At 43.3% G+C, this 25,512-nt stretch overlaps 2 protein-coding genes across 2 annotated transcripts in view; one reads left to right on the forward strand and one right to left on the reverse strand.

The window, feature by feature from the left end:
- fng (Fringe glycosyltransferase) overlaps positions 1-25,512 on the forward strand; it is a 30,979-nt gene that overhangs the window by 2,522 nt on the left and 2,945 nt on the right. The window contains exons 2-4 of the mRNA XM_030385602.2: positions 4,284-4,721; positions 14,277-14,325; positions 15,791-15,893. Of these exons, the coding sequence (XP_030241462.2) occupies positions 4,284-4,721; positions 14,277-14,325; positions 15,791-15,893 (590 nt within the window). The remainder of the gene's footprint in view (positions 1-4,283; positions 4,722-14,276; positions 14,326-15,790; positions 15,894-25,512) is intronic.
- Positions 23,692-25,505, reverse strand: LOC108652018 (uncharacterized). The gene has a single exon (XM_018102020.3). The coding sequence runs from the start codon at positions 25,355-25,357 to the stop codon at positions 24,236-24,238; it is 1,122 nt and encodes a 373-aa protein (XP_017957509.1). The 5' UTR covers positions 25,358-25,505; the 3' UTR covers positions 23,692-24,235.

The following is a 25,512-nucleotide window of genomic DNA, read 5'->3' on the forward strand; positions in this document are numbered from 1 at the left end:
TGTGACTTGTGTCCAGCTTTTGCATTGCTTTGCAAAAATTAATTCTTTTATTTAATTTTAGATTTTTTTTTTTTTGCGTTTTGCCAAAAGTTGCGCAAGTTCTTTTTTTTTAATTTTGTTTTTCATTCTTGGAACTTGGGTTGGGCTTTTCGGCTTGCTGCAGTCCAATCAAAAGCTGAGCATTGTCCACTGTGTCCAGCCAGCAGTTGACCTCCACTCAGCCAAATGTCGCGTGTTGCTAATGCATAAATCATCACGAATATATATGAATGTATATACAAAATATCCATTGTCGATCGATAAATGAATTTGTTTATGCGAATTTGTTTAAAGTGTGCGCCGTGTGGTTTTTGATTGATTCGTGTGGTGCGCTATGAGCATGTCTAACTAAGCTACTACAACAACAGCAAATACAACACCATCAAGCAAATGAACAACAATTGCAACACGTAACAAACAACTCATGACTGCTTTGCATGCAAATCAACAGGCAGGCAAAACACGCTGAAAAATAAAGGAAACCGAAAACTGGCTACAACAAAGGCCAAACAAAGTGAAAAGTGTTCTTGGAGAGAGAGAGGGAGAGAGAGAGAGTGCACAACTTAAGGATACTCTGTATATATGTAACTTTAGCATGTACTAAGACTTGTCCTCTATCTCTCTATCGTCTGTCTATAGATAACCTCTTAAAGCCCGTAATTATCGATATCAATTTGTCTATCGAATGCCAAACTTAATTTTTATAGCTTCTATACACCCGACTCTACTAGACTCTACAGAGTTGCTCAATTCACTTCACACTCTGCGCCCATGAACTGCTGAACTTGCATTGAGCTAGTCTATAAAGATTAATAATATAGTTGCTCTTTTCTCAGTTGAGTTAGAGTTGTGAACTATAATTTGGTCTTGTTTTCCTTAGGTTGAACTAGAATTTGGACAAGTTCTACTCAATTAACTGAAAAAAAAACATGTATAGCTCGATGCACAGCATGGTCTAATCAAATATGCTGGTTATACATCCATGACTATGCCCCGTAGTATACCCTTTCTCGCTACAACTTCTACAGGGTATATTTAGCCAGGCTCCCAAAGTTTTTTTGGATTCCTGTTCTGGCTGCGCAGGTGCCGCTGGCTGGCTGCAGCTGCTGCCCTGACTCCATCATTTACTCCAGCTTCTTCTCTTCTGTATTTGCTTCCTACTTCTTCGCCCGCTGCTCCTGCCCTTCCTCTCTCTTGCCCAGCATTTCATAATCAGTTGCTCAGTTTTGTGTTGAGCAGCCAAAACGTTGACGACACTAAGCCGGCGAACAAGCGCCTGATAAAAGTTGCCAGCTGAAATGTATCTGTAAGATGCGCAGATACTCTGTTGTATCTGTGTATCTGTGTATCTGCAGCTGAGTGGCCGAGTGGATGCTGCTGCTGCTGGTCTTTGGTGGTCGGGTTTTTACTTAATTGAGTGAGCTGCGCAGCTCCTTTATATGGCCTCTCCCCCTCTCTGTGTCTCCCTGCTGCCTGCCTTTCCTTCTCTGTGTGCATCTTATCGTAGATTTGTATCTATCAGTTTAATATTGCTCAAGCAGCATTTTAATGAAGACTTAAACGCTCAACGCGACCTGCCAGTTCACAGTGCGGTTCATTAATCTAGCGCCCCCCCCTCCCAGTTCTCAACCTTTTTTATTTGTGGCCATTGTTGTGTGCGTTTTGGCCATTTGTATTATTAATTGACTTGGCAATTGTTTATAAACATATTAATCATGCCCATAATGAAGCATTACACAATCGCACTCGGCCACGATTTGAGTGTGTGTATACAATTTTTTGGACAATGACAACAAACGCCAGCGCAACGCGTCTTGTTGCTGGCTCTTTTTGAGATACCCTGTAGAAGTGGGAGGTAGATGGAAGTAGTTTTGATTGCTAGAGTTTTGTGGCACTATGCGATGACTATACACTGTGCAAGTAATTCTTTGGTATAGCTCGATATATATCTAATTTTGTATGCAACGATTATTAGCTACTTTTGTATATATCGATATATATCGCTTCTGCAAGCAGTTCTTTACCTTAGATATCTGCAGATACTTTTGCTATTGCACCTTAAGCTTATCCTAGATACCTGTAGATACTCTTCATCTTGTATCTTGTTGTTTGTTAAGCTTTGCATTGCTGTAGATACTTTTGATGTTTTCTTCAGTCATTCTACTTTGATTTTTATTCGTTACGAGTCTGTTGGCCTCTCATTTACAGCGTAACTGCTAGTCGTTGCTATGCAGCATTGTAAACGCGTGTGTTTCTTTTATATTGTATCTTGTATCTTGTTGTCTTGTGTTTTTTATGTAGTTTTTTCCTTTGCTATTTCGTGTGTGCGCAGGCGTGCTCGACTGTTGGTTTGTCTATATGCTTAGCTGTGGACACACGTGTCTTCAAGTTTCTCTCTCTGCAATTGCATTTGTCGCTGCTCACGTTCGAGTAATTCGCCAGCTGAGCTGTAGCTGCAGCTGTTGTTGTTGTTGTAGCTGCTCTTGCAACTGCAACTGGTTCACATTCTAATCTATGCAAGGCTACCCTGCCTTGGTTAACTGGCTGTTGTTGACTCAATTGCCTTTTAGCCGGATTTGCACTTAACCAGATTGAAAATTTAGTTGTGTCTCGCTTCGCTTGCCATTCGCTTTCACTGCTTGGGTCACGACTTGGCCCTCCGATAAATTAATTAATATTTTGAGCTCTCCTTTTAATCAGCTTCGTCTGGCCATTTGCAGTTGCCACCTGTCAGCAGCTTCTTTTGACGAGTGCGGCTCATTAGGCGGTAGCTGAACAGCCGCGTTGCTTCTCTATCTGAGAGTTTTCTTCCCCATCTACAGCTCGCCTCCCCTCGCTCTCTCGCTCACTCTTTCTCATTCTTGCTTTTCGATCGTTGGCCCATTATATTGAACACCGTTTTTCGATCGTGCCGCAATAAAAATGTATGAGCCAAGTCTTTAGCCCTATCAAGCAGACAATATCGTGTGAAGCAGCAGCAGCAGCAGCAGCAGCAGCAGAGGCGGTAGCAGCAGTTGCTGAAGACCCGTTTACCCTGTAATAAAAAAGAAGCGGCTGAGCGGAGGGGGGGAACCTAGGCGTTGCTCGGGATGGGGGCTCAAAGTAGAAATGTTTCCATTTTCAGTTTCACAAAAGCCAAGCAAATGAGCATTAACAGAGCTATAACTGTAAGAGCATATATAAACACAAACTGATAGACGACCAGCTACTGTAGAGGGCGAGCAATTAATGGAAGGTTGGTGAACTAACGATATAGAGAGAGTCGATGATTTCGATTCAAGTTATCGATAATAAGATAGTCGAAATATCTTTTTTTGTTCTCACGGTTCTGAGCGTCTCGACCATTTGCTTCATGCATTCTTAGCAACTTCTCTTTGGCAATTTACAGGGTATACACAGCTGTGTAACGGAAGTGCCCGCTGCGCCCTGTTGATTTGCATAGCGGAATAGTTTGACCAAATTAACACTTGGCAAGTGACAACAGCCTTCTCCCTCTCCCACTTTTCTCTGTTCATTCGTCAACTTTCCCCTCTCGGCCTGCGCTCTTAGGCCCCACTCGGTCAATGCTTGAAATGCCCTTTTATCAGCTCACTTCAATCAAAACTCGAATCAGATTCCAGATTTTCCAATTTTCAAGCGCTCACAGTCTAGATAAAACAGTTGAAAGGACACAGAGAGAGAGAGGGAGGGAGAGCAAAAGGGGAAGAGAGTTGAAGCGAACTCTGCTTTTAAAAGCAATTGAAGAATTGCCGCACAACAAAAGCAAATGAACCTGTTATCAGTCGAAATTAATCAAACCAAGAGCTAGAGCTCTCGGCTACAAGAGGCGCGCGGCAGGTGCAAGCGGGGAGGGGGGAAGGGGCGAGGGGTCAGCCAAATGAAGCTCAAGCTTCAATCTTGCAGCTGATCTTTGTTTGGCTGCTGCTGCTGCTGCGACTGCTGCGACTGCTGCTGTTGTTGTTTGCTCTTACTCAGCATTTATGGCGCTGTGATTGTTGTTGTTGTTGTTTGTTATGTCCCTCTGTCTCTCTGTCTCACTGTCTGCTGCCCCTCATTTGTTTGCCATTGTTGTTTGCGATTGAAGTTCGCCTTTTGTTTGCCAGGTGAAAATGCCTCTCGGCAATAGCAGCACACACACACACACACACACACATATAATATACATATTTGTTCTTCTTCTTTTACATTGAACCCACACTAAAACTTATCTGTCTTTCTCTCCCCCTCTCTTTCTCACCCCACAGCTGCCGCAGTCGCAGTCGCAGCTGGATGGCAATGAACCTGCCACAACGACCACACAGCAACAGCTGCTGCTGCCACAACATCAACAACAGCAACAACAACACGCGCTGCCCCGTTCGCTGCCACCCACACACTCGGCCTCTTCGTTGGCCACGCCCATCACACCCTCACTGATCATACGCAAGGACATCCACAGCTTCAACTTCAGCGACATCGAGGTCAGCGAACGACCCACAGCAACGCTGCTCACGGAGCTGGCGCGGCGCAGTCGCAATGGCGAGCTGTTGCACGATCTGTCGCAACGTGCTGTAACTGCCACGCCCCAGCCGCCCACCACGGAACTGGATGACATTTTCATCAGCGTGAAGACAACGAAGAACTATCACGATACGCGACTGGCGCTGATCATCAAGACCTGGTTCCAATTGGCGCGCGATCAGGTGAGTTCAGGCCACAGCACAGATACCCAGCAATTAGCAATTAGATAAAGTCCAGGTCGATTAGTTCAAGCAATTTGCCAGGCCAGGCGACAATTGCCCAGCTGCACGGCAAGCAAAAGGTTCAGGCTAAAGGTTACGTCTCGATTGAGATCTGCCAAAAAGCTGAAAAGCTGAATGCAAATAAAAGCCAGCTAATTAGAGAGACAGACATCTCTCTCTTTCTCGCCCCCTTCTGGCTTTTTATAGCCGCGATTTTTAGCTGGGGCTTGGCTTATTTGCATAATGAGTTTTTAAGCTGTTTGAATTGAATTCGTTTGGCGATTTATGATTTTGTGGCCGCCGCTTAATTGGCCATAAAAATGTCTTCATAAGCCAAAATATGCGAACAAAAAAAAAGCTGACAAAAACTTGCGAATATACGAGCTTAACTAAATAATGCTCATGATTATAATGAGCTCTAATACCCTCTAGTGTTTGGAGTGTGTGTGAAAGGGTAGGCGAGAATCGATTAACATTTTCTGTGAAAGGTACTTAAAAGCTGTTGGGTGTATTGTATATATAGTAAAGCTGCTTAAATTCAATAGCTAAAGTGATTTAAGTAGGTTTTCTTAGAGCTACCTAACTCAGAGATACTCTATAGTGTGAGGAGTGTATGCAAAGGGGTAGGCAGCAGACAGTCGAGGCCAGCTGGGAGCAATGCATGCACAGTAAAGCTGTTTCAATGCTATAGCTAAAGGTTTTGCTATAAGGCTTCCCTTTGAGCTAATTCAAATAGGTCTTGAGTTGCCCTGTACAGATAGCCTAGAGAGTTGGTTTAAAAGTGTAGACAGGAACTAAAGTTTAAGTAAGGAAATCTGTTAAGCCAATAGAAAATCTGGTTGAAAATCTATTTTTAGTAAGTCTCTATAACTTTGCTTATAGCCAGCCTCAAGGAACTCGGAGACTAGTCAAGCTAGAGCTACTAAATTGGGATTGATTGAGGTATATGAGATATACACATATACTATGTATAGATATACAGACCTATATAAATATACGTGTATCTATGCAAATGTCAGCTTGTATTTTCTATGTTTTATTTGTCATTGCGTCTCGCCAACTTATGCAAAATCACGCGTCACAAATGTGTTTTGTTATTGTTTACAGGGAACTGCAGGCAAGCAAAATACAAAAAATAAAATGAAAAAAAAAACCACAAAAATAAATAAGCAACACACATGTGACTGAGTGCGTGTGAGTGTGTGTGTGTGTGTCTTTTAACTATTCAAAATTGTTGAAATGCCCGACAGGCACGTTTCAGGCTTTTGGCTGCAATGGCTTGCAGCGTGCAATGCGCTTTATTTTGATTGCAGACGAAGAGCATGAGAGAGGGGGAGAGACAGAGAGCTGGGATGGAGAAGGGGAAAGGGGCTCCTTTTAAGTGCCTAGACAATTGCAGCTGCCATATCGAGTTGTAGTTTTCACACTATTAAAGGAGAGCTGCACTGAACAGGTCAGCAGCAACAGCAGCAGCAAGCAGCAGCAGCAGCAACTGTTGCCAGCAACAACAACAAACGACAACAGCAATAACAACAACACTCTAACTGACATGCAACAATTGGCTGGCAAGTTTGATTTGCTTCAAGTGGCAGTGGCAGCGGCTGCTGCTGCTGCAGGCAGCCAATTATTTTGATGCGACCAACAGCAATATGGAGCAGGCAGCAACAGCAGGCAACAACAACAACAGCAACATCGGGAAAATGCGTACAATTTGATTGGTTTGTGCTGCATTTGAAACTATTTGTGTTGCTGCCCCATGTTGCTGCCTCTGTTGCACACTATAAACGCCTGTTTAATGTGCCTCTCTCTGCCGTTGTCCAGTCCACTCCACTCCACTCCGCTCTCCTGCCATAAAAGGCCAATGGCAACAGCAACAAGTCTTCAGCTCTCAACTAGCCTGCATTGGTCAACTGCAGCGGGTATGCTGAGTGTGTGCTAGTACAATGTATTACACAATTACAGGGTATGTTGTTAGAGAGAGAGAGAGAGAGAGAGAAAGTAACCCTGGGAGCGGATTACTTCGTAGGCTTGGTACTAGGTACTATACGACTTTTCATTAACAGATTGGTTAGAAGACTTGCTGAGGCGAGTCTTAAGAGCTAATATTTCATAGATACAACATACAATGAGATAAATATTAGAGTGATTTAATACTTAAATAACGTTATAGAGGAGTGTTTCATTCTCATTCTGCACTTCCTCCCCCTTATACCTTCAAGTTAAGTTAAGATTAGTTTTTATATCTGTAGTTTAAAGACCATTCAAAGGTTCCCCTCAACAGTTTCACTTACTCCACTCTGGAAACTTTATAGTCATGGCGCTCTATTAGCTCGCATGCAGCTCAAACTCTGCGATCTATTTGGCTCACTTTTGTTCGACCCGCCATACAAATCACATATGCAATGTTTATATATAAATCGAAATCGTGTTTATGGTCAAATACAATTTCCATGCTGGCAGCTGCTGCGCGAGAAACTGCTCTCAAGTGGCATTCAAATTATTCATGCAACAAACAAATGAGCATAAATTACTGACAGTTGCTGCCGTGCTGCAGCGATTCGACTTTGATTGAACGATTTTCACCAAATATGCAAAGCCACGAAAATTCGCAAAGGCTACCGTGTTCATATATCGCTCTCTTTCTCTCGCTCACTCTCCGTCTCTGTCTGTCTGCATGTCTAATACTCTCGGCTGGCAGTTGTCTGGCAGGTTTGTCAGCCTGTCTGGCAGTTCGCTTAGTTAGCATCTGATTTGCTTTTCGTCCGCGCTGCATGCAACACAACAAACGCATGTCAAATGTCGCTGACTTTATGCAGATAAATCGCAGACACAGTTTGACAGCCAGCTTTTGCGAGTGGGTGGGTTTTCGCTCTAGCCGACCTGCCTAGCTGGGCTCCTCTTTCTTTGTCTTCTCGGCTATTTAGTTTTGCTTTAATGATGCTCTGTGTGGCTCTTATTGAGGAGCGTTTGTCAGTGGCAGCAGCAGCAGCAGCAACAACAACAGCAACAACATTTGCTCAAATGTCTTCCCGGAAAAAAACATTTGCTTGCTGCTGTAGCAAGTCTTTATTTAGCTGTATGCGTGTGTGTGAGTGTGTGTGTGGCGGCTCACATTTTATTTTATTAGCCACAACAAGCAACTGTCGTTAAATTTTTAACTGGACAACCGACTACGGCGACGGCAGCGGCGGCGGCTGCTGCTGCTGTTGCTCACATGCCCCCAACCCTCGCCTCGTATACTCTGTTCATACAAGTAGTATATATGGGGTATATTGGTTTTGTGATTCATTAAGCTGTGAAATATCTTTTAATTTCTGCTTATTTAAATGACCCTTTTTTCTCGTTCTACGCATTCCTTTCTTTTCCAGCACAGTTTGAGAGTCATCTGGTTAAAAGTACTCTCACAACTACCAAATGTAATATCTAAGAGTTAAATTACTATAGTTTGACAGCTTGACAGTTGCAGTCCGCTTCATTTTCAACAGATTTTTCTCCACTTCTATACACATTTTATCTCTTTTTGTTTTGCGGGGTATCTCCTTAGTCGGGTATGCCCGTTAGCAAAGTTCTTGCACGCTTTTCTTCCACTCTGTCTCGGCCTATTTGCGCTTTGTAGCTGCCATGCGTCACGTTCGCCGCGTTTGGCTGCCTTTAGAGCCTGGTCCCATTTCTCATTAACTTGGCTTAGCCAGCTGCTTAGACTTGGTCAGTTGCGCCGACCCAGCCCTCTCGCTCTCGCTCCCGCTCGCTGCTTGGTCAGTTTGCGTCATGTTGACAGGCCTGCAGCTACAACAGCAACAGCAACGGCAACCGTGACTTCTGCTGCAGTTGCAGCTTCTTCTTATTCGGCCGACATCAGCCCAAGTTCTAGTTGAAGTGAAGTCCAGTTGTGCTTAAGCTTTGAGCTGTCAGCGGCTCATAAATATGCGCAGAGCAAATGACACTTGTCATATGTCTCGCTCTCTCTATCTATCTCGCTCTTACGCCTTTTATGCTCAGCAAACTAAAGAGATATGTTTATATATATATATAGAGAGAGAGAGAGAGCTTGGCTCTTTTGCTTGCGGCTCACGCGGCGTATGCGCAATGAGCCGCATGGCAATTAAAGCTCAATTGACAGCACGTCCAAAGTGTGCCGCCAACGCACACACACACACACACACACACCCTCTCTATCTCTCCCCCTACTGCAGCCCGTGCTGTCGCTTTTGATTGGAGATTTTTATTTTGGCGGCCTTTTCAATGCGCTTCAATTTAATTCAATTCGCAATAAATTGAAATATTTTCCTTTGTGCTGTTTATGCGACACAAACGACACAATTTTATGCTTCTCGTTTTCTCTCTTTCTTATTTGCAAATTATGCCACGCCCCCAACCGTCGCCCGCATGCGACTTCCTTTTTAATGTGCTCGTTTTAATATATTCCAATTGCTTGAACAGTGCCTGCAAATAAGCAGCGTACGCAATTAGTGCGCCATATGGAAAATTGAGTTTAATGACGACAGGAAGAGGAAGAGATTAACGATGACGATGGAGATACAGCGTGTATCATATGCATATGACTATAGATATATTATGTATCACAGATATTTGCAATGCTGTCTGATATGAATAGTATCTTAAAGTGCTTTATGTATCTCAAGATACATTCCTTACACTAGGTATCTTATAGATACATTCATATATTACATATACATACATTCATTAAAGATATACATATTTAGTACACTCTCAAAGTATCATTAGTTGCTATCTCTTTCTATATATACTCAAATGTATCTTATAGATACACGCTATCTATATCTATCTCTATCATCTCTATCTTAATCTCCCATCAATTTCAAATAAACTAACTTATTCAAATACATTGTTCATGCTTTGCAACAGTTGTTTCTCTGCCTAATTGATGCCAAATCTGTTGCCGCAGTAAAGTATCTTTGTATCTTTAAGATACACACTACATAGCCTCAACTCTGTCTGCCATTAGGCATCGAACGAGCCACCAATCAAATACACATTCAGCTAATTGATTCATTTTCTGGACTCTTTTTGGCCGAACGCCTCATTAACCAACAAGAAGACGAGAAGAAAATAACTTTCAACACGCCCCGCAACACATTCTGCTGCTGTTGTTGTTGTTGCTGTTGCTGCCTCAATGAGGGGGGAGGCGGTGGCAACAGCTGCTGGCAGGTGTGAGGGTCGCGGGGCAGACAGACCTATAATTAAAATGTGAACCTTTTGTGGTTTTGCTCAGCTGGCCAACATCTATAAAGCCGAGCAGAGATTACGCAAATTGGGCCACGCCCTCAATTTGTTTGCTCTGCGGTTGCGTCGATCAACTCCAAATTTTCAATCAAAAAAGGAAAAAAAACCGAGTATTACATCAATTTAGTTTTGTATTTTTTTTTCGGCTGAATTAAGAAATTAATTTTTTCTGTGGGTTTTTTTTTGTCGGTTTCCTTATCTCTTTATCAAAGTTCAGATCTTTAGTTTCTTCAAGCTTGTTTATTTGTTTGGAATTGGTTTCATAGTTCCCACATTATAGAAAGTAGTTTTATTGTGATTTTGCAGATATGAGAGAAGAGAAAACTAATGGAGACTATAAAAAGACTTCTATAATCTGATTAAGAATCAAGTTAAATATATAGAAAGCTAGCCATGCTCATCTATGCCCTTGTGTTACAGACTTGATCTTCAATTTCTATAAAGGAAAGATTTTCCATTTATCGATAACTGACTTCAATAAATATCGAATAATTTGCAGTGTAAGCCCTTATTTCCCTCCTATTTGTAGGGATTTGTCTAGCTATATATTGTAATAAATTTTCCAATTTCAGTAAAGTTTATCAATTGCGAATATATCTTCAAATGAGCCTCGTCGAATTTTTATTTCTATTAAATCTTATATTAGCATACTTAGTTCCAAAGCTCCCTAATTTCGTTTTGATTAGCTTTCAATTCACAAATCCTTCAATTCGATTTAGTGAACTTTCACTTTGTCTGCGACGCCAGCTTGGTCAAAATTCGTTTTTTTTTTTTTGTTTTTTATTGGGAAAACATGTCCAGTTGGCTATCGCGCGGCACACGCCCCCCACAAAATCATGGTTAATAATCATATTATTTGGCCAAAATGCAGACAAAGCCAAAGACAAAGATAGAGGCGAATTCAAGCCACTTGGCAACGGCTCGAGGTAAAATGGAACTCTGGACGGACCGCACCCCACGTGCTGTTCAAGTGGAACTGCAGCCAGGAGCGCCGAGGAGAGGTTGGGCAGCTGCAGCAGGGTGTGGAGTGCCGCAACAATGGAGCTACACAAATAGCAAAGAAAATGCATATATATATATGTATATAAAGCCAAAATGCTGCAATGCAACGGCCCAAAATGTTGGTTATTTTGGCCTAGCCGCCGCCTTTTGCCTGCAGCTGCAGCTGGAGCTGGCGCTGGAGCTGGCGCTGGAGTTGGAGCTGGAGCCATTGTTGTTGTTGTTGTTGCGGCAGCTGCTGCTTGTTGCTGTCGTTGGTCTATGCCGGCGACAGTCAGTTAACTGTTTGACTGCTCTTGGCCAGCTGTGCCTGTGTGTGTGTGTGTGTGTGTTTGTGTTAGCCAGTGCTCTCCTCTTTGGGCGCCGAAAACATAACGAATTGTTGTGGCAATCGCTTCGTTCCAATTGAATGCATGCCGCGCCGCAGCCTGGCCGCAAACTTGCTACGTGCAACGTGCAAAAAAACACCCAAATCCGAATCAGAATTCAAATCCACCAAACGAACATGCAACAACAACAACAACAACAACATCTCGACTCCAGCTGCAGCTTTCATGATAAATTTGTTTTGCATTTAATGCTGACCCAAGCGAAATATGTTGGCAAATTTATGGACTCTCCAGATTCTCCACCTCTCCCTCTCTCTCACTCTATCGCCCTCCCGCTCTATCGCGCTGCCTCCCGCTCTGCGTGTCTCTCTATGCAATGCCACTGATATGCACTTGAGATATTCAAACACGTCTATACCCCCTAATGCTGTGCATAGCTTTAGCTGTATATGAGGTGGGTATGCAGGCATGCAGCATGAGCTTGTTTACTTGTATACCCTGTAATATGTGGCATATGTATAGAAGACTAGCAAAAGTTATTTACTGAGTGCTTATGCCATATATAAACTATGTACTATCTAGTATATTTACAATACAGGATAACTCTTAGTCCATCATCTGCTCCACTTATACCCCTTTGACAATTATGAAACTCCAGTGTCTGGCTAATTACCTAAAATTTCTATGCTGCCCATTTCGATTTAAGTTTACGAGTGGGTGTGGCAACGCCTTGGCCGCACGCCACGCCCACGCAGTTAGGCCCAGCTAGAAGCAGCGGCAATTAACTGGGCCAATAGACTGACGTACACTCACAGAGAAAAAAAGGCAGAAAACTATAAAAAGAATCATCCCGAGTCTGGCTGAAGTCTATGCTTAAATTTATGTGGCAGTTGCATCAGAGCGCTCAACTTGCCACATAAATTTGCAACATGTTGTAATGTTGTTTGTCAACAGTTTGAACAGTCACATAAATTAAATGCGAGTCAAGTGCGAGTGCAACTGCAGCAGCAGCAACAGCAGCAGCAGCAGCGGCGGCAGCAGCAGCGGCGGCAGCAGCAACAACAACTGCAACAGCAATATCTAGCTGCAACATGGTGTTAACATTTTTTGCCCCGCAGCAGCAGCCGAAAAATGAAAAGTGCCAAAAGAGTGCGAGACTGAGAGAAAGAGCGAGAGAGAGAGCGAGAAAGAGAGAGAGAGAGAGAGAGAGTGAGCGCGCAGTCAAATAAAATCTCGTGAAAATCCATGAAAATTCAGCAGACGACGACGACGAAAAGTTTTCAGCAGTTGCCGTTGCCGTTGCTGTTGCTGTTGCTGCTGTGTTATAAAGAACTCGACTCGACTAGACTGCGGCAACAACAACAACAACTGCTACGACAACAACTTGAACGTTGGCAACGTTGACTTTCTAACTCTTAAACACAGTCGAGTTTGGCCAAAATGCTTGTGCAGCGGGCGTATTGTTGTTGCCGCATGTTGCTGTCGTGGCACCAACAGCAACAGCAACAACAACAGCAACAACAGCATGTTGCTGTTGTATGCTTCGTGTTGTTGTCAATGGTTTAAAACGATTTTCGCCTGATTTGACACAGGCGAAGAAATAGTTATTAAAGGCAAAACCAATTGAGTTGTAGACGACGACAAGACGAGGCGCGCAGAGAAAGAGAGAGAGGTGCATAGCGAAGCTGAGCGACAGCATAGGGAAAAAAGCCAAGGCAGCAGTAGCAGCAGAGGCAGGGAAAGAAGCCAAGGCAGCAGATAGCAGAGACAGCAGACAGCAGAAGGCAGAAAGCAGCAAGAGAAGCGCAGGCAGACTTTCAAATAGCCGCAAGGAACTTTTTTTCGTCTGTCATTTGGGCAATTAGGTCTTTGGATATGACAGTTAGGCAGAGAGTGCTTAGAGAGGGACGGCAAGACAGAGCGGGTGAGCATTCCCACTGTCTGCATCGAACTGTACTTAGGGAGCACAATTTAAAGTTTCTTACTGGACTCGTGTGAAGTAAATAACCCTCCAAATAGAAGCCCCTAGCGGAGCAGCGATGCATAAAGAGAATAAAACCAACAAGAAGCAACTAGAACAATTACCAGAACAACCTTAACTTATCCCTTGCTAGAAGGAAAACCCAAACCCAAACCCAAACTCAAACCCAACTAGAACTATATTTCTTAAACTTGTTGTTTTTGTTCTTTTTGCTTGACTTATTTCTTTGTCCAGTTTCTTGTAGATGTTCAGTTTCTCTCTTCCAATTGCTTTTGCTCCGATTTCAGCGAGCGTGTGGGAAATTTTCTTATCTGATTGTCGCTTCTTCATTTCTTGTAAGTGGAATGCGGGGCTGGCTTACAGCCGACGCTCGCATAATTATATGTAGATTAGTCTTGACACCAAAATAATATGTATATATATGACTAAATGTAAGGTTGGAAAAAGTAGGTCCATGTTCCCATGACTTGAATTGTGATTAACTTACAATATATGCAAATCATATGCTATTAATAATGCTACAGCGGTTAGTTTGCTGTTGGTCATAAAATCGACAGCCCATTGTAAGGAATGCGACTCAAAATTATGGGGTAGATATAGATGTATACTTGATTTGTGTAAAAATAAGATTTAATATAGATTGCGGTTTATTGATAATAAGATCTCAAAATCTAGAGGTCAGATTGAAGAGAGTATATAGATCTGTCTTCTCCTTACAGCTGATAGAGATAACATATGACAGATATATGAGATATTGTAGCAGCAGATCTCTTCTCTACTATATATTCTCTGCTAGGGTATCTTTATCTTGATCTCCCGAAAATTCCCACATATTTAATCAATCTCAATGAAGCTCAAATTGAGCTTTCATTTACAATATTTGATGACATCATTTCCCACATTCAAACTGTATTCTAATATATATCTCAACGTTCTTTACAGACCTGGTTCTTCACAGACACCGACGATCATTACTATCAGGAGAAGACAAGTGAGTATTTCGAAAATATATTTATGGAAAGGAAATGAAAAGATACAACATTATTTTTTATTATTATTTTTTGTTTTTTTGTTTTTGCATTATTCGCCAAAACGAATAAATTTCGATTACCATTTCGCGTCGATTTTCAATTTCAAGAACAGAAAAAGCAAAAAAATTGGAATTGTTTTCGCCTTAATGCATATTTATCAGCGCGGAGTTACCTGTCGACCTCTTACCCTTTCTTCTTCTTCTTTTTCATTTTTTTTGGGTACCTTTGTCCGACCCCGTTCTTGGCCTCAATTTGGATTTCACATCAGCGACGCGGCCACGCCCCATCGAACGCCTAATCTTGGCCACTGTCTGCCCCGAACGAAAACCGATTAAAGTTTAGGCTGTTCCAGCATATGTGTGTGTGTGTGTGTGTGTCGAGTGTGTGCTGAGTGTGTGTGTGTGTGTGTGTGTGTGTGTGTGTGTGTGTGTGTCGAGTGTGTGTGCTTACCTGCTCACCCGCATTTTAATTGAATTGCAGCCTTTTCGTGCTTCGATTTTTGCGTGCAGCTGCATAAAGTTTTCAGAGTTTTAATTAAAAAAAAAAAAACCAAGTTCAAATTTCAATTTAAAAAAAAAAAAACGACGAGCGAAGAAGAAGCAGAAGATTATATTTTATTTTTGCATAACCCTAGCTATGCAGCCTCTCTCTAACTCTTTCCCTATCTCTCGCTCTCGCTCTCTGTCTCTCTCGCTCCCTCTCTGTGTGTGCTTCGTGCAGATCTCATGTTTCACAGCCTCTTGTAGCTGGATCCTTTGCCTGGCTGCTGGCATTTTGATTAGAGCCAAAAAGGATTTTCAACTAAACACGCAGCGAAGAAGAAGCAGAGAGTCTGCATTTTTGAGTTATGTGTTGTTCAGTTACGGGTCTCCGAGTCTGCCTCCGCTTCTCGCTTCTCCTACGTCTTCAGCTTGTCTGACGTACAAAAGGATATATAGCTTGAGCCTGCGTCTGTCCGTTTGTCCAGTTTGTTGTGTGTGCTTTAAATATTTCAACAATTTTCATCCAATTAAGGCGCACAACTTTTTGCGTTCGCTTCGTTTTTTTTTTTTTTGCTTTTGCTTTTTATTTTCAAAGTTCTGTCGCCCTGCCCGGCCACGCCTCCGGCCTTATCGGCGGCGTCTGTCAAACGAGCAACAAAACGCATCCGCTGGATATGAGCGGCATTCCCCACTAACAAGCTACTGTTTGTGTGTTGTCTTTTCTCTCGGCTTCTTCTCTGATATGAGCTTTGGCTCATTTTGGTTAATTAACATAGATGCGGCTTCTGGTTTCTTTCCCTCCCTCTTTATCTCTCTTTCTCTCTCTCTGCTGCCCTCTCTGTCCTGTTGCACATCCCCTGTGTATTGCTTGTCTTTTGTTTAATTACCAATCTTTAGCAAATTCTTAGCACACACGCTAATGCCATCTCTTTCTCGCTTGCAGAGGGACACTTGATAAACACGAAATGCTCCCAGGGCCACTTTCGCAAGGCTCTGTGCTGCAAGATGTCCGCCGAACTGGATATCTTTCTCGAGAGCGGCAAAAAGTAAGTACACCAAATTTATTTATATAGATAGAGTATATAAATGTTATATATGGATATACATATATGTATCTACAGGGATTCTCGTGCGAAGTTTATCAATTTAGGGGATCAGGAGACGAACATATTTACTTCTCTAGAACTAAATTTGTCTAGTTTAAGCTTCTCGTGTGCTATGATTGAGCTTCTGTTAAACTGAGATCAGTTTCTATCACAGATTGCTCGGGATAGCATTAAAATTACTCTTCCTTTAAATATCTTAAATATATATTATATACATATATATTGTATATATACTCCCCTATATATTTTCCCCTTTACATCTTCCTCCGCTGCTGCTGCGGTAGCCCACATAAATATCGCATACAAATTAAATTTCAGCAACATTTTGTGCGCCCTTTTTTTCCAGCCACGCCCCTCGTGTCACATTTAGCTCGCTTTATGGACATTCAGAGCTGAAACATAAAATAAATATGTTGGCAGCGCGTGCATTGACCAGTGCAATGACTCCCATTGCAGCGACTGTTGCTGCTGTAATTGTAGACTTGAATGCTTTTAATAAGCAACCGCAGCAGCGGCAGCAGCCACAGCCACAGCCATAGCCACCACAGCAGCAACAATCTATCCAACAGGCATCCCATCTGTGGCAAAGCAAACACCCAGTTTGGAACTCGGGTTGCAGCTGCGATGCGTTCTAATTTGCGCAATTAAGATGCAGCAGCAACAGCAACAGCAAGAGCAACAGCGCCTCCTGCTGCTGCTGCTGTTGCTGCTGCTGCTGCTGCTCTCCTTCTTGTTGCAGCCACTCAAAACTTGTCCAGCAAAAGCGAAGAAAAAACAAGACTCAAGCTGCAAAGACACTTCAACTAGCGCCCAAAGGAGATGCCTAGAAATTCTTCAGCTTGTTTGTAATTGTGCTGGCAGCAACAGCAGCAACAGCAACAGCAGCAGCAACAACAACAGCAACAAATTGTTGTATTGCAAGCTGAAAATCTAGAACAACTCGGACATGCCTCAACTTAATATGAAGAGCGGCTGAGTAGGATGTTGCTCTTGTGGTTGCAGTTGTAGCTGCCACTGTTGTTGTTGCCCTTGTTGTTGCTGTTGTTGCTGTTGTTGCTGTTGTTGCTGTTGCTGTTGCTCCTTTGGTCGGTTAAAAGTCTTGCGACTGCTCCGTTTTGGCTTAGAACTTGAAACTGTCATTATAAAAGCACTGAGCATGCAATCAATGCAGCAGCTCAAACTGCAACTGCAACTACAACAACAACAACAACAACAACAGCGGCAACAGTTGCTCACTACAAATTGTTGCTGGCAACTTCTTGCAGCAGGTTCATAAAAAATAAAACAAAATAAATGGCAAGCAGGCTAAATGTGCAGTTATGATCAAGATGAGGCAGCAGCGGCAGCAACTGTTGCTCTTGTTGCTGTCGTTGTTGTTGTTGCTGCAACTCCTGCTGCTGCTGCTGCTGAAAATGGTATCAGGTGGCGCAGCCAGTTTCCTGTGCCGCTTGATTGGCAACGCTTAAATTTGTTGCTGTTGCTGCTGCTGCTGTTATTGTTGTTGTTGGAATAAGTGCAGCAGCATCGAGTCCAGCAACATCAACACCCAACAACAACAATCGCTGGCAAAATATGGAAAGAGGTTAATTAACGTGCACTGAAACGGGCAATTATGGCGCTCAGTTGGCTGCCGCTGCTGCTGCTGTGGCTGCTGCTGTTGTTGCTCTTTTATGACCCATTGCTACGCACAGCAGCAATATATTGCTCTGGCTGTTGCTGTTGTTGTTGCCGGCTACAGAAATTGACTCACCGCAGCGGGACGTCCATTCTATTAAATGCAAATCAAGCCAACTGAGCCCCAAATGTGCCTGCTTCGCTTTCAACTCTGTCTTTTAATTATATTCAATGCAATGTTGCTGCAGTCCATCAGCAACAGCAGCACCAGCAGTACCAGCAGCACCGGCAGCAACTACTTGTTGCCGGCAACTCAAGTGAAGAGACGCCTTTTGCTTGCTGCTGACGGGCTAATTGCAGTATGTCTATTATAAACCCGAACAATTAGTGCAATTTAATTAAAAATTACAACAGCGGCAGCCGCTGCAACAACAACAGCAGCAGCAGCAGCAATTGCTACAACAGCAACAACAACTGCAAGTCACTAGCAACAACAATTGAGTGACTGCTCGACCTGGCACGTCAATCAGCCTTCATTTAAGACAAGCCACCGCTCTCTTCCTCTCCCTCTCTCCCTCTCTCTCTCTCTCTCCTCGCAGCTCTCTCTGAATCGCAGCTTAATGCATGCAGTCGCACAGCTTAAGGCAATCATTAATTATGAGCTGTAGGGAAATCGGTTTAAAGGAATTTCTATAGCACACACACACACTCACACACACATACACATACAGCAGCAGCAGCACATTCATGCAGCGGCGCAGGCGCCAAGAAGGTGTCGGCGCCGCCTCTGCAGCTGTTGCGACATTCGATTTTATATAAATTAGATTTCAGTATGCCCTATACCAATTACAAAACTCGAAAATGAAGGGTTTAATGCATCTATATATCAGCTATGTAACACGCAACAGAGTTATTGAAGAAGCTTTGGAAGAGGAGTAGCTGATGAGTAGAAGAAAGGAATATATAGAAGCAGAGAGTTGAGAGAACACCAGAGTTGGATATGATATTGAAGTAGAAGTTGGAGAAATAAGAATAGAAGCAGTAAAAGTCCCTGCTTCTACTCTATAAGTAGAAAACATAGAAATAGATGGAAAATTTAAGAGAGTACACAGAGAACTATACTTGAAGATAAGTACAATTATTGAATAAAAAGAAGAGAAGAAGCAGAACGTCATGTAAACCAAGCACAAAAGTTGAATTGAAGAATAGAAAACATATACTAAACCCTGATCGCTGAGCTTTTCATGATCAGCTCAGCTCTGGGTATCACCGTACAGGGTATCTTCTGGTCGGCTACACCTCATACTCGCACCTTTTGTTTTTTTTTGTGTAAAGCGCCAATCAAATGCACGCTTTAAATTGTTTGCTTGTTGTTGTTGCTGTTCTCTTTTTTTCCTGCTTTCAACTTTTTATTTTTCAATTTATTTGTTTCAAGTTCTAATTTATCTCATGCTGTGTGTGTGTGTGTGCGCGCCCTGGGTGTGTGTATGCCTGTGTGTGTGTGTGTGTGCCTGTGTTTGGGTGTGTTTGGTCGTGCCGTATGGCGGCCACACCTAATAAACAAATGTCGCGTTTCGACTAGCCAATATTGTGCGAATGTATCTTGTATCTCTGATTTACGAAACGGGGCGCATGCCCTTGCCATGACGCATTTAGATAGTGCCATATATCTGTATCTGTGCCTGTGCATTTGTATCTTGACTGTCTGCATTTACATATATCTACAGATATAGCTGTGTCTGAAAGTCTACAATTGAGTTCAGCTAGAGCTGGGTTTGTATCTTTATAGTTGTATCTACAGCTCTATTTGTATCACCATCTCTATATGTATCTTTGTCTTTGTATCTTCAGAAATTCATTGCGTATCGATATTCATATCTTCATCAGTTCCTCTTCAATCTTCCTAAGCATCTCTTCTATATGTATCTCAAGCAATTCAATTGTATCTCACCCATCTCACCCAATGCATCTGTATCTTCTCCCTTCATATCTTTATTTGTATTTCTGAACTTGTATCTGTAATTGTTGTGCCAGCAATTTGGTGGCACGTTTCGTAAACAACATTTATTGGCATTATAACGGCATTTCAGGCCTGATATTATTTTGCTAATTTGTTTCCTCTGTCGGCCCGTCCCTCATGCAATTACGACACGTATTATGCGTAATATTCACGGCATCAACTGCCAAAGTGGAGCTCAATGGAAAGTGCCCGAAAAAAATAAAACAGGATTCACAGCAGCAACTGTTGCTCGTAATATCGTTACATATACATATTTTCAAGATGATTACATTTTTTTTTTGCCAGCCATTATTCGAGGTGGGTGTTGTTGTTGTTGTTGTTGGTGCTGGCGCTGTCGCTGAGAAAGTGCGTGGGAATTTGTTGCACGTCGCTTGCAGTGTGGCACATCAATGTTATTTCCCAGGCGTCGAATGCTTCCCCCTTTTTTTCGCTCTCACTCCACTTCACTCCACACACTGCCACAGCCCGCAGCTAATCCCACATCAAAATCATAGTCCAGGGCGGGTTTTGTTGAAACAGAAATAGTTGCGGCAACAGTCGCATTATTATGCACACACAGCACCAATCCATCTAAGGCTTAGCTGCAGCGAGAGCTGCGACAATTTTAATTGCTGCTGTTGTTGTTGTTGCTGCTGGTGTTGTTGCGCTCTATGCGTTTTCTTTGCGGCTTGGAAAAACCTCAGAAGCATTTGTCGCATATGTGAAAAACCAGATGTTGTTGCTTGTGAGAAAATTTTTAACCGCGACAACAGTTACGCGGGGCTGGAACTGGGGGTAAAGGGAATGCAGCCCAACGCATCAATTTCATTTATTTGCCACTTGTGGCAGCAACAGCAACAGCAGCAACAACAACAACCACCACACAATTATTCAATTGAGGCAATCAAAAGAGGGGCGCAGCTAGTCGTGGGCAGGGGGCAGGACGGAATGGAGGGAGCGGGTCTAAATTTACTTGACATTGTCGCAATCTGAAGTTGAAATTTGTGTCTACTTGTTCCTGTGCATAGCGGAAATGCACAATTGGAGCTGGTTGGATATGCAGATGAAGTTGCAGCAGCCGCATTAGCAACTGTTGCATCCGGCGGAAAGCAAAAAAGAGAGAAGCAGTGCTGTTGCTGCTGCTGCTGCTGCTGCTGTTGTTGCTGTGGCTGTTGTTGTTGCATGGCAAATCGCTTGCTCTACATTTCAATTACGCGTCGCCCACACGACAATTGGCGTCAATTTGCCAGGCTTGTAGCTACAAGATACATTTTTGTATCTTTTGTTGTTGTTACTGCTGACGCCAGCGATATCGTCGCCAGCTGTTATTGCTGCCTCGGCTGCTGCTGTTGCTGACAAATGCGTTTCAATTGTCGCCGCTGTCTTTTCAATTGTTCAGTGAGCGTGTCAAAACTGCATTGAGAGAGAGCAAGTCTTAAATCTGTGACTCACGCCGGCAACTGCAGCGACTGCAAGCCAACGGCAACTGTTGGTGTTGCTAATGAGCTGTGCTGTTTGATTTAAGTGCCCCGGCTTAATGTAAATATCTTGTTTTGGAGGCCCGTGGAATGGCACACCGAAACATTGATTTGTATCAATGCGCAAAATATACGTGTATATGTGTGTGTGAGTATATTGTATCTGTAAGATACATTCTCTGACGCTCTGACAGCTGACTTATTGCTAATTGCAAAGCCAGACAACAACAACAGCAACAACAGCAACATGAAAAGAAAACAAACGAAACGAAATCAGTTCGTCATCCTGGTTTCTTTTCTGTTTGGCGATCGCTTATCTGGCACGATCCGCCTTTGCTCGGCTGCCTGTCAAAATACTTTTAACGCAGACTGTTGGTCGAGTCGGATTTCGAGTGCGAGTGTGAGTGCGACTTCGACTCACTCTTAATGCGAAATCTATTAAGACTGCCTGCATTGGCGGCTCGCGAAGTGCCCCGTCAATCATTTTTTATTATGGCTCCAGACATAAACTCATTTCAACTGCAGTCGACCAAAAGACGATGGCGACTACGCCCCGGCAACAGCAGCTGCCGCTGCCGCTGCTGCTGCCCACATCAGCAATATCAGCAGCAGCAGCAGCAGCAACGGCAACAGCAGAAACTCGAGTAATTGGAAAACTGCCATGAAAAATAAACTAACTTCGAATAAAAGTTTTTGCACTCGTTTTGCGTTTACACAGACACAGGCTCTCCTATAGCTGCTGCTACTGCTGCTGTTGTTGCTGTTGCTGTTGCTGCTGCTGCTGCAATGCGATGCCAGATAAACACAGACCCAAATATCCAAACAAACAAACGCTGCTGCTGCGGCAGCATTTTAAGCCACCAACGTTGCTGGCCAGCTGCAGCGATCGCTGCTCCCCATTCATTTCTCTCTCTCCCCCTCTGCCTCTCTATCTGTCTGGCAGCGATCGAACTACCTCGAAATGAAAACATTTATATTTTCATAAAATGCCAAATAGGAGCCACAAAAAGCGTAGACAAACGCGTTAATTAAATAAAGGCAAACACATAAAATGCCAGCTAGATTTCAATTTGGTTAAGTCAACTGTGAGATGGAGAAAGAGATAGAAAGGAGGGCAGCTAGGCCAGAGGAGGGGAGAAGAAGTATGGCAGGCAGGCAGGCATAGAGTAGCCTACCACAGGCTACACTCAGAAAAAGGAAGAGTTAACAAAGCTAAAAGATAGTTTAAATGGAAGTTGGATAATATTTGATAGACTGAAAGGAAAGTGCTATAAGAAGTAGGTTTACAAGAATCTGATTGAGGGTTGATGAGGAATAGATAAATATGGCTATACCTACAACTTGGCAGCTTCAAGCGGCTTAGTTCAGCATTAGGCATAGCTCATTTCTCCAAGTGTATGCGCATTTGTGGCACGCATAATTAAGCGAAATTAAAAGCGCATATTTATGCGACACGAAGCGACTAACAGAGCCAAGCGACAAACAGGAAAACAACAACCGACAACCGACAACAACAACAATAGCAACAGCAACAGCAACAGCAACTTGGCTGCCGTTTCGCACAGGTATCGCATGTGGCAGCCACAACAGCAGCAGCAGCAGCAGCAACAGCAACAACAATAACAATTTATGAGTGCCACGATTAGCTGAGCTGCCGCAGCGCTTAGAAAAGTGAAGACACAAAACTCTATGGCTCCCCCCTTAACCACCCCGCGCTGTCAACTGTCTACCCCTGTCACTATCCCTGCCCCTGCTCCTGCCTAAGTTCCCCTTGCGGCTTATGTAATAAAAAATTATATTAAATTACCCAACAGACGCCAACAAACGCTTCGATTTTATTGAATAGTTATGAACTGCGTACCATAAGGGAGAGAGAGAGGGAGAGGAGAGAGAGAGAGTGAGAGAGAGTGAGAGTGAGTGAGCGCTAGAAGTTGCTGCTGCTTAGCCACAGGCGTTTGCCTAAAGATATTGCTGCAGATTTTATAGATACTTTTAGGCGGATTAATTCAGCTCAATGCTGGCTGTTTGAATAGGCAGAAAGCCCAAAGACAGTTTAAAGATGTGCGACAAAGGCGAAAGGAGACCTAAGCTGAAGTTAACTGCTCTTAAGTTATAGTTGCTATAGTTGAGCTCCCTATAGAAGTAGTTATTAGATATATTTTGAGTATTTTAAGGGAATATTCGTTGGGGCTGAAGAAATAATTTCTACATGGAGCTACAGCTTAAGTTTTAGTGCTACAAATCTTGTAGGTTTTTCTTCTTGATATGCAGTTTAAAGAGTTATTCTTATGGTATGTGTAGGTCACTTATGTAGATATTTTAACCATCGAACTATCTACTTTATATTACCTATACATTCTACATTGATAAAATCCTTTACCTGCCTTAGAGACATCTCCCAATTCAGGACTTTCAAGAGTATTTCTACGATTCACCCATTGTTCTTAAGTAAACTTCTTGAACATCTCATCCAATACCCAACTCAAATATGCAAACGCATTCAAAACTATAAAAAACGAGTATATGCTATATATATTTTTATTGTCTTAAGCTTCCGCCTAGTTCCACAATCTATGTCCATATCCATATCACATCAGCTATTTTATAGCTTAACAGTTAACTGCTGTGCAGCCCTCGTTTTTCTCAGTTTATAATTAACTCTAGTCAATTTATTTGAAATCACTTGTGTAGATTGGAGTAAGAGCCCGTTATAAAAGTTGAGTTATTAAAGGAAATTTGAATGCTCTTAACCGATTTCTCCATTAGGCTGGCAAACTTTATCACCAAGCTGAGTTACCTCGTTCCTCTTCTCTTTCTCTCTCTCCCTCTCTCTCTCTCTCTCTCTCTGTTCACCTCGCACCATCTTTGTTTGTCTCTGTCTCAGTCTCCGCGTGAGTGAGTGTGCGGTAGAGAACCAGTTCGATAGCCTCGGCTGCATTTTAATGGTTGATCGTTTGTCACTCCAGCTAATCCCCCTTTCGCGGCGAATGCAGCTGCAGCGGCAGCGCCCAGAGTCGAGTGAGTCCGAAAGAACTGGACTACCGGTAATTACCATTTAAATTAGTGCACTTTTTTACGCAACTGAGGAGAGTACGAGTAGCTGGAGTAGTTGAAGAAAACTGGCTGTCAGCTCTACTAAACGGCAACGATTTTGAATGAACTTGAAACAGTTATGAGCGGTACTCATGGGGCTAGACAGAATAGGTGGAATTGCGTATGCCATAGATGGTATCATTGGCCTCGGGCAATTTGCATACTTTCCCTGTGCTGGGACGATTCAGTCGCTGGGCAATCAGATTCAGATCCAGGTTCTGGACACGCACCATCAGCGTGGGCTCCTTGTCATGGCTGCGCGGCACAAAGTTCTTTTGGCAGTTCAACGGCATAATGGGGCATTTACCGTGGTGTGTGGCATCCGGCAAGGGTCCGATGTTGAAGGGTCCGACATCGACACCAATGTTCTTGCTGCCGCACGAGATGCACGTAATGCCCGTATTAATGAATCCAGCTGCACGCGGACACGTGTCCTTGTCCTCGATCTTGCTCAAACGCTGATCGATATTGTCGAAGCGATCGCGTATGTATTTCTTGAGCGCCGGCATGTGGACCTTGTCCAACTTGCTGTCGAGCATATCCTGCAGCTCCTCCATGGTGCCAATGAAGGTCAGATTGTACTCCTTGACTAGCCCACGCAAGTTCTCAATCTCGATGACGCACTGCTTGACCAGCTCGAGTCGATCGAACAGTTTCTGCGTCTTGTTCAAAAATGCCGTCAGTGAGATGTAGAATTGATTTAGATCCGCCTGCAGTTTCTCTATCATTTCGAGTATGGGCGCGGCAATGCGTCGCAGCAGTTTCTTCATGAAGTCCATGTTCTGCAGCAAGCTACAGGCGATCTTGTTATCCTCGTCGCAAACGGTGCAGAGGTCCTCACAGGGCGACGCGTACTGTTCCCACAGCTCCTTTTGGTACTTCTTCGAGTTGACCTTGTTGACGGTGCGTATTTGCTTGAAGTGCGACTCGAGCTTCGACTCGACTTGGGCCAGACGCTTCTCCATGGCCGCCATCTTGTCCAGTTCTGTGGAAATCGGCTCAATGCTGGCCAAATCGAATGGCAGTGGCGACACCTTCGAGCGCTCCAGCAAACGCTCCATGCACTTGCCCTCAAAGCCCCCAATCGTCACCAGATCGTGATTGCAATTCAACTTCTTCATCATCGTATCCAGCAGGCTGTGCAGCACGGCGACATTCACATGATTCATCTCTGGCACACCCAGCGCAATGCGCGCCAATTGCTCCAGCGTCAATTGCATCTCGAATCACTTGGGCAACAACAAACGTGAAAATAATATGAACAATTTGAAAATACAAATAGTCTAGCTACATATATGTATGTCTGTATATATTCTAAACTCTCTACTCTCTGCTCAACCTGTGTATTCAACTAACTAATTTCGTAATGCTTTCA

This window comes from Drosophila navojoa, chromosome 4 (assembly GCF_054131105.1).
Source record: "Drosophila navojoa isolate 15081-1374.11 chromosome 4, UAZ_NAV_1.0, whole genome shotgun sequence".
Lineage (NCBI taxonomy): Eukaryota > Metazoa > Arthropoda > Insecta > Diptera > Drosophilidae > Drosophila > Drosophila navojoa.